The following is a 10,271-nucleotide window of genomic DNA, read 5'->3' on the forward strand; positions in this document are numbered from 1 at the left end:
ATATATATATATATATATATAAATACATACACACACTTTTTGGAGGTAAAAGGTAGGGGGCTACTGGGGGGTTGAACTTAGGGACACTTTACCACTGAGCCACATCCCCAGTCCTTTTTTTTTTTTTTTGGTATTTTATTAGAGACAGGGTCTCACTGAGTTGCTTAGTGCCTTGCTTTTGCCGAGGCTGGCTTTGAACTTGTGATCCTCCTGCCTCGGCCTCCTGAGCTGCTAAGATTACAGGGGTGCGCCACCCAGTCCTTTTTTTGAGACATAGTCTCGCGAAGTTGTCCAGGCTTGCCTTGATCTTGTGATCTTCCTAACTCAGTCTTTTGAGTTGCTGGGATTACAGGCATAAACCACTGAGCCTAGAAGTTTTAACATTTTATCTAACCCTAAATATCCAAAATATAATTAGTATCTTGGCTGCAGGTAAAAGGTGAAAAGCCGTTGTTAAGGTGAATTGTGAAGGTAGGTTGGGTTGGAGTACCTTGAAGTTTATTTAAAAAAATTTTATGGTACTGGGGATTGAACCCAGGGGTGCTCTACCACCAAATTATATCCCCAGTTCTCTTTTTTTTTTAGTTGTAAATGGATCATTTATTTATTTATTTATATGAGGTGCTGAGGATTGAACCCAGGGCCTCACATATGCCAGGCAAGTGCTCTACCGCTGAGTCACAACTCCAGCTCCCCGTCCTCTTTTTTTGATATAGGCCTCAAACTTGCCATCCTCCTGCCTCAGCCTCCCAAACTGCTGGTACAGGACTCTGAAACCCAAACTAATCATCTGGATTTTATTCAGTAGCCAGTTGCATAATTAAAGACTTTTATTTATTTTTTAATTAAAGGCTTTTAATTAGGAGTAACATATATCATTCTCTACTATTAGAAAGTACTGGTGGCAGTGTGAAAATGGGCCAGACCAAGGGCAAAGGAGGCTACTAAGAAGTTATTGTAGGGCTGGGGATCTAGCTTAGTTGGTAGAGTGCTTGCCTTGCATGCAGAAGGCCCTGGGTTCAATCCTCAGCAACACACACAATAATAATAAAGTCTTAAAAAAAAAAAAAAAAGCTAGCTGTAATCCCAGTGGTGAGGCACTAAGTAACTCAGTGAAACCCTGTCTCTAAATAAAATACAAAGTAGGGGTGAGGATGGGGCTCAGTGGTCGAGTATCTCCCTGAGTTCAATTCCCAGTACCAAAAAAAGGAAGCTATTCTAGGTGAGATTATAACCAATGGTGCAATGGTGGTGGGACTAAAAGGGGGTTTCCAGAACAACTATAGCTAGGCACCTGTAATCCCACCAATCCCAGTGACTTGGTGGCTGAAGCAGGAAGATCACAAGTTTTAGGCCAACCTGGGCAATTTAGTGAGACCCTGTCACAAAATAAAAAGGACTGGGGGTGTGGCTCAGTGTAGAGCACCCTTGAATTCAATCCTCAGTACCAATAAATAACAATTGCCAAATAAACTTGGTGATTTGATGAGACGTCAAAGAGGAGGCTAGAGTTTCAAGCAAGGATAACTAAGATGGTGATGCCATAAAATGGGAATTTTCTGCTTTAGTTTTTTGACATAGCACCAGTTATTTTCCCCAGTGATTTCCAACACTTTACTGGGTTTGGTTCATATCTCATGATCTGTTCAGCTTTCTAAGGAGAGTTAAATGACACATACCCTTGATGTGAGTTTCTGCTATCACTTATACATAAGTTAAACAGGAATCAGGGTTTGAAGGACCTAATTCTTCTTTTTGAAATGGCTTTCTAAAATGTATTTGTCAAAGTTTTTCCTATTTTCATCTGATTACTTTTCAACGGTGCCCCTTTAATTCTTAGACTGTGCTCTTAGAATTTGCAGTTCATGAGGGATACCAGATAAAAGTAATACATTTCATAAAACCTAAGCATTAATTTCAAGATGTTAAAATGTGAGTCTTGGAAGGACTTTCCTGAAATCCCAAAGTTTTGGAAGGCTGAGGCAGGAGAATAGCAAATTCAAGTCCAACCTGGGAAACTTAATAAGATCATCTCAAAATGAAAAAAAAAAAAAAAAAAGAGCAGGGAATGTTGCTCAGTGGTAAAAGTGCCTTTGAGTTCCATCATCAGTACCAGAAGAAAAAAAAAGTGAAAATCTTAGTGAAATCAATGAAATGATACACTTCAATGTGACAAACAGGGTTAACTGTTGTGGGAATAAAGCACTTTATCAATGACAACAGGTATGCTTACTCCTGCCTGTGGAAAAAAAAGGAGAAATTTTACAGAAGATTAGTAATAGCCAATCATTTACTTATACCTCTATTAGGGAGATGTGAAGTATTTGGAAAATTATAAAATGGAGGGGACACTGAAGTCCTTTGTCCAGGGTTATTCAGCTTGTGAGTGATGCAGTGAGGATGTAACCCTGAGCAATTTGGCCCAAGTCCACACTCAATGAATTCTTCAGAGCTGCGCCTTGAAGAAGTCATTGAGAAGGTAGGGAACGGTATTCTAGACAGAGGGAACAGTTCATACCAAAGCAAAGAGATGCAAAAGGACACTTCGTTTTGGGAAGTGAGCTCAGTGTGGCTGAATCACAAAGAAATCAAGTAGTAGGCATGAAGCTGGGGAGGCAGACTGGGATCAGAGTGTAAAAAGATTTTCTTTGAAGGAGACCCTTTCAAAAAACAAATTTTACTAGGTAAGCACTCTTATCATTGAGCTACTCCCCCAGCACTTTATTTTATACACAATAGGTGAAAGAGTAGCAAGGGCACTTGTTTGGCCCCTGCCTGGCCTTCCACCATCAGTTTTTCTGTAGAAAGAGCCTGCCATCTCTGAATGATAAAAATGGAGTTGCAGGAGTATGAACTCTTAAGTTAACAGCAAATCCTGGCTCAATAACTAACTGGGAAACTAGATGCTTAAGCTCTGTGGTTCAGCTCCCTCACATATAAAATGGGATTAATCTATCAAATCATAAGGTTGCAAGGAGTGAGCTAATAAATTAGTATCTACAAAACTCTTGCACAGCTAATATGCACTCCTGAGGCAGCACTTTGGATGGTAAGTTGAGAGTGTGGAAAGACCACTTAGATCTTATGAGAGAATATGGAGGTTTTTGAGGTCAAACTGGTAGGATTTGGTGACAGCTTGCAGTAGGTGGGATTGGAGATTTGCTGAGGATGATATCAAAGTTTTTAGTTTAGTCACTGCTTTAATATGGAATATATTTACCATCGGCATATTTCATACCAACAAACGTAGGGCACTAGATGTGGTAAGACATAAGAACCTACAATCAGATTTGGGAGTTACACATGGGTTACCAAAAAAAAAAAGGCAATGTAATAAGGGGGCAGATGCTAAAAGCCACGGCCACATTTTCTTTCACCCTCTCACAACCACCTTGTGTTTTAGCCATCCCTAAATCACCTGCAGTTCCAGTGAGACACCACATTTCCCACAATTTCATGCCTGGTACCTTTTTTTTTTTTTTGGTGGTAGTGGTACAAGGGATTGAACACTGGGCTATATCCCCTGGCTTTTCTTTTTCAATTTTGAGTCAGCTTGCCAACTTGTGAGGCTGACATCAAACTTGCAATCCTCCTGCCTTAGCCTATTCATTACCTAATTCTTTTTGGACCCTTATTTACTTTTTATATGTAGTGCTGAGATCAAACCCAGTGCTTCACACATGCCAGCCCGTTACCTAATTCTTACTCTTCTTTAAGCCCTTGTCTGATTCGTCCTGTTTTCCCTTATATATTTTTATATATATATATATATATATATATATATATATATATATATATATATATATATAAAATTTTGTAGTTGTAGACGGACAGCATGCCTTTAGTTTGCTTTTATGTGGTGTTGAAGATCAAACCCAGTGCCTCACATGTACAAGGCAAGCACTCTGCCATTGAGCTACAGCCTCAGCCCCTCCCTAATAATTGTTTTTGAAATATTTATTTTTTTAGGTGTAGATGGACAGACACAATACCTTTATTTAAAAAAAATTTTTTTTTAAATTTTTTAGTATTCATTTTAGCTTTTGGCGGACACAACATCTTTGTTGGTATGTGGTGCTGAGGATCAAACCCGGGCCGCACGCACACCAGGCGAGCGCGCTACCGCTTGAGCCACATCCCCAGCCCCTTAAAAATTTTTTTTTAATTTATTTTTTTTTTGTTTTAGGTGGACACAATATCTTTACTTATTTTTATGTGGTGCTGAGGATTGAACCCAGTACCTTGCACATGCCAGGCCAGCGCGCTACCACTTGAGCCACAACCCCAGCCCCACAATACCTTCATTTTATTTATTAATTGTTGATGGACCTTTGTTTTGTTTATATGTGGTGCTAAAATCGAACCCAGTGACTCACACATGGTAGGCCCTGCCCGTGATAGGCAAGCGCTCTACTGCTGAGCCACAATCTCAGTCCCCTAATAATTCTTATTGTGCAACAGATGCCCTTTTTAAAAAAAAATTTTTTATTTTTTTTATTTTAGGTGGACACAATATTTTTATGTGGTGCCGAGAATCAAACCCAGTGCCTCACACATGCTAGGCGAGTGCGTTACCACTTGAGCCACATCCCCAGCCCTGCCCTTTTTGTTTTCAAAGCACCTATTACATGTTACCATTGTTCTATCCATGCCCCTCTCCTGAGATAGAGAATGTATCTTTTCTGTCTTCAGCTTGAGTAAGTACCTACGTAGAAACTATTAGGAATACTGCCAAAAGAAAGTACACCTTTGTCAGATTTGGTTTGGGGGCTACTATAGAGACACGTACTAATCCTCAGATAATGGGTAAAGTGTAGGCAGGGGAAGGCAGAGAATGAGTCAAGCTGTCTTGGTGATAAGTAGCAAGGAGCAAAGGCATTACCAACTGACATGCAAACTATAGTGTCATTTTTTCTAATGGCCACATTAAAAATGTAAGAAACATGTGAAGCCAAATATGGTGGCTCACACATTCAATCCCAGCAATTTGGGAGGTTGAGGCAAAATAATAAGTTCGGGGCAAGACTCAGCAACTCATATGAAAAGATCCTGTCTCAAAACTAAAAAATAAAAAAGGCGGTTGGGTATAACCGGGTGAGGGGATGCATACCTGTAATCCCAGTGGTGCAGGAGAAACTTGGATTCAAAGCCAGCTTGAGCAACTTAGCGAAGTCCTAAGCAACTCAGCAAGATCCTCTCTCTAAAATATAAAAAAAGGGCTGGGGATGTGGCTCAGTGGTAAAGCACTCCTGGAACCAAAAAAAGAGGGGGAGGGGGCTAGAATGCAACTCAGTAACAAAACGCCCTTGGGGTTCAATCCCCAGTATTCCCCCCTACCCCGAAAAAAAGATGAAATTAATCCAACATAAAAATGTACTTACTTCAACATAAATATTTTACTATTATTCTTAGAAATCTGTTTTATTTACATCCACAGCACAGCTCAATTTAGACTAGCTATATTTCAAATACTCAATCACATATTAGTGGCTTCCCTATTGGACAGCTCAAGGTGAGAGAAAAATATTCTCATGTAAGAATGGATCCAGGAGATTACAGGTGTGCCCCACCACACCCAGCTATGTTGGAGGCTGGGGCAAGAGATTACAAAATCTAAGCCCAGCCTTGGTAATTTACACCCCCCCCCCCAAAAAAAAAGTAATGTAGGTTCAAACCAAAGGGTCTGAATGCCCCTAAATAAAATGGAAAGCTTTAGGATTTTGAGATAACAATTTTATTTAATTTTGGACAGGGTTCTCTCACTAATTTGCTGAAGCTGGCCTTGAACTTACATTCTACCTCAGCCCCCTTTTGCTGGGATTACAGGTATGCACCACCATGCCCAGCTAGCAGCATATTACATAGGATTAAAACTGAAGACAGTCCTCACTGCCACTATATGGATTCATTTCAGTGAGGCTGTTCCAGTCTGTTAGAGCTAATTTCTGATGGTACAGACTGCTTTCACAACCACATATTTCTGTCTCACCAATAGATTTACTAAGTAATGAGGCGTGGTAAATCAGGGCAGTAGTGTAAAGATGGCTCCCTTTAGATGACACTTGGTTGGTAAGGTTGCATCTTTTTAGAGTTGTGCCCAGGCATGGTGGGGTAGTAAAAGAAATAGCCTTTGATAGTGCTGACAAAAGCTGAGATTCAGCAAAATCATCAAATGAAGATTCATGTACCATAGGTGCAGTATTCAAGGCTGTCTCAGAACAGTTTATTTAGATCCCTCTAATAATAGCATGTGCCCCAACTGGATTCCTATTTAGTATTCTTCAGTCTGCCCCTTTACAATATACCTTTCCATGTCAACACCCTTTCCCTCCCCCAGGGCTTTAAGGTTCCAAGCCAGTTACCAGCTAAGCCAATGACTTATTTGCCTGACATCTGCCTTACTGCCTTTCCAGGCATTAATCTGAGGCAGGGACAATTTATAGAATGCACCTCAGACTGTTCTTGGCAGAAAGGGAAGTGGACACTTATCTTGAGGGCTGAAGGGACTCCTCCTAGGCATAGTATCACATTTTCCAACTTAGAACTTTTTTTCCATTACTCTGGATCAAACCCAGGGGTGCTTAACCTGAGTTAAAGTAGGACCAGCTCCTATTTTTTCTTAATTAAGAAACAACAACAACAACAAAAAGATCCTTTAAGACAGGATCTTGCTAAGTTCTCAGGCTGGCCTTAAACTTGGGATCTTCTGAGTATCTACATTACAGGCATGTGCCACCACAGCTGGCCCAACTTAGAACTTTTGAACAAGGCTGGAGATGTAGCTAAGAAGTAGCACTTACCTAGCATGTACAAGGCCCTGGGTTTGATCCCCAGAACTACCCTTTTTATTTTAAGACAGGGTCCAAGTTGCTTAGAACCTTGCTAAATTGCTGAGGTTGACTCTGAACTTGCTCCTTCTACCTCTCAGCCTCCTAGCCTCTGGGTTTTACAGGTATGTGCCGCCATGCAAGGCCGCAGCATTAAAAAAAAAAAAAAAATCTACACACACATTATTTTTTCCTCATACAAATGTTGAATTTGGTTTCAGTATTGAAATAATCTTTAAAACCTGAAATCTGGTAAACAATTTATGAAGGAAGTACAGATAAATCCTTAATGTCCTTTAAGCCTTTACAAAGATAAAAATAAACTTTAATAGGTTCCTAAAAGGAAAAGTAGTTAGAGGAAAAAATTTTAAGAATGTCAGCCAGTTGCTGGGGCCTTGAATTCTTAATCCTTCTGCCTCACCTCCTGAGGGGCTGGGGATTAGAGGCATGAGCTACCACCCTCAGTCAAGCCACCATTTTCAAAAGCAGTTCACTATGTTAAAATACAACCTATTTGATCTTAAGTTGCCTAACTTTTACTATCAAGATGATACAAGTCTCAACACTGCTGTGAAGATTAAACAATGTACAAGAAAAGAAAGTGATTTATAAACTATGATGAGTAACATCAAATTTTTGTTGGCTCATTAGAAATATTCTTGGCCTTTCCATGCAGGAACAGCTGGAGGAAATGGAAGAACGACAGAGGCAGTTAAGAAGTGGAGTGCAACTCCAGCAACAGAAGAACAAAGAGATGGAGCAGCTAAGGATCAGTCTTGCTGAAGAGCTCTCAACTTATAAGTCAGTTTTTGCTGCCACTCAAATCTCATCTAACATTAGTTGAGGGGAGGGGGAAGGCTCAGGAAAAATTTCACTTCACGGTAGAAAACAAGAAATGATTTGGGAAATGATTTTCAAATTGTGCTCATCCAGGAACAGATGGAAAATGGCTCTCTCTTTTTAAAGGGCTATGCTTCCCAAGAGCCTGGAACAGGCTGATGCTCCCACTTCTCAGGCAGGTGGAATCGAGACACAGTCTCAAGGTGATCTTTGTGGGTGATAGAGTGGTATTTGTGTTGTTTCTGCTTTTCTTTTTCTTTCTTTTTTTTTTTTTAATATTTATTTTTTAGTTCTCGGCTGACACAACATCTTTGTTTGTATGTGGTGCTGAGGATCGAACCCGGGCCGCACGCATGCCAGGAGAGCGCGCTACCGCTTGAGCCACATCCCCAGCCCCTTGTTTCTGCTTTTCTAACAATACTAATTATTGTCTTTTTTTCCCCACCCCTAATATTACCTAATTACCATTAGGAAATCTGTAAACAGATAAAACACCTAGGCTCTGAGCATTCTCAGTTCTTTACCCTACCCCACCCACACCTCCTGTTCAGTTTCCCCAGTATAAATCAGAAGGCATCTGTGCTATCAAATTCAGACCATGACAAAGGTGGCCAACAACAGGGCTAAATTAAGTGAGTCATAAAGCTGTATTTCACAGACAGGGCCTAGCAAAACTGAAAGTATTTTTCTTAATAATGAATTATTCCAGACCCCTGGTATCTTATAACATGTCCTTATTCTTTATATACATAAAGTCTAAATTCCCTTAAAAAGTCTGTCAGTTGTGTACTGTATCAATACCCATTTCTTCCATTTATTTCCTACTTAAACTTACATCTTGGATACAAAATCACAAGTAACTATTGGAGCCAATGCTCTTTACTTTCTAGGACTTTTACTGTGTCTTATCTAGATATAATTATGCTTATTGTTGGATTAACTACAAATTGGGGGCAATGATCTGTCAAATACCTCTGTATGAACAGGAAAAAAAAGACAATGCTCATTTCTAAAGAAATGAAAGTGGCCAGGTACAGTGGCATGTGCCTGTAATCCCAGTGGCTCAGGAGGCTGAGGTAGGAGTTAGGAGTATCCAAAGTTTGAGGCCAGTCTCAGCAATGTACTAAGGCCCTGTCTCAAAATAAGGCCAGGGATGTGGCTTAGTAGTAAAAGCCCCTCTGAGTTCAATTCCCCAGGACTGGGAAGAGGGAGGAAAAATACTCATGTGAAGTATTCCTGAGAGAAATTTTAACTACCCCAGTCTTCACCATCATATAGATAACCATTCGTTGTTTGGCAAATATGAGGCTTCTAAATATTTGCTAGGGCAACGTCACCCCTGATCATATGTAAATTATATTTGTCAACATAGCCTGTATAAACTAACTTTAGAAGTTCAATATTTCTAATGGTAGCATTTCAAGTTGTAGAAAGTATAAACTTATTCTTTTTCTTTTCCTTAACCTTACAGGGGCTGTTTAGAAATGTATGGCCAAATCTGTAACCCAGAAACAAAAAAAACTTATTAGCAAAGGATCACTGAATACCCTTTTGACACACTTCTTCCCAAACCGACGAGAGTACCAGAATTTGATGAGCAATTCACCTGTGGAAATTGCAAATATTGGCTGAACTGTGTAAAAAGATTTTAGGAGTGGCTGGAAGCAAAACACCAGTCAACTTTTAGCTGGATCCTATTTTGTAGGCTGCTGATACTGATCTCAATACACTGAGGAATGGAAAAATGCCTTTTATCTGCCAGCAGCAACCCTCACATGCAGAGTAAATGATGAACGTATGGACACATCTTGAAGTATTGTGAAAAATGTATTTTGCCTTATGTTTACCCAAACCAAAAACATGTTTGGAACAAAACTGGGGTCAAAAAGGCAACTGATTTTCCTTATGTGGGTTTACAGTTAGAATTCTTTTGTGCCATGAGTGTTAGATTTTAAATGAATCCTCTTATATAGTTTACTTTTTCTTAAGGGCTATACATATTCACATGATATATTCTTAAAAATTGTGTCAAAATAATTTTCACTATACTCTGAAATAACTGACTTGGAGAAAAGGAACCCATCCAGATTTGAACCTCATGGTGTAAGATTTCAGATTTCCCAAAGACCTTTAGAGTTTTGGGGTCTATTCCGCCAAAACAAAACTAAGTGACTGGAAAGAATCGGCATGTTATCTTGTTTTGGCATTTGGTGATAAAGGATTTTAGAACCTGTTGTTTCTAACCTCTAAGTACAACCTCCAGTGAAAAACATACTAGGGAGAGGCAACCCTGTGAGATAAGCCTTAAATACCTTTCCCAAATTTAAATTCTGCCTTAAACCACACTGCCTTTGAAAAATTTTTAAAGAGTCTGTGTTGTTCTCTGGGGTCAGACTTCAAAAAGATGTCATTTTATTGCACATTAGTCTGTATACCTCTAGTTCTGTGTTTTATGTCTTGCACTTTTCCCTAGGAAGGAGTAAAGCTCTTTTCTATAGCTCTTGGCCTATTATATTTAATTCTACTCTTGATAGCCAGGGGATGGGTGTTTGATGGATGTTATATACTAAATAAAACCCATTGGCATAGGGCTATGTAGAAAAG

The 10,271-nt window shown here is 39.6% G+C and overlaps 1 protein-coding gene across 1 annotated transcript in view; it reads left to right on the forward strand.

Moving 5' to 3' along the window:
* The window catches only part of Sync (syncoilin, intermediate filament protein), a 20,980-nt gene extending 10,722 nt beyond the window's left edge, over nucleotides 1-10,258 (forward strand). Inside the window, 3 exon segments of the mRNA XM_048815822.1 lie at nucleotides 7,504-7,628; nucleotides 9,139-9,179; nucleotides 9,182-10,258. Of these exon segments, the coding sequence (XP_048671779.1) occupies nucleotides 7,504-7,628; nucleotides 9,139-9,179; nucleotides 9,182-9,210 (195 nt within the window). The 3' untranslated portion in view covers nucleotides 9,211-10,258.
* Nucleotides 10,259-10,271: the final 13 nt, after the last annotated feature.

This window comes from Marmota marmota, unplaced genomic scaffold (assembly GCF_001458135.2).
Source record: "Marmota marmota marmota unplaced genomic scaffold, marMar, whole genome shotgun sequence".
Lineage (NCBI taxonomy): Eukaryota > Metazoa > Chordata > Mammalia > Rodentia > Sciuridae > Marmota > Marmota marmota.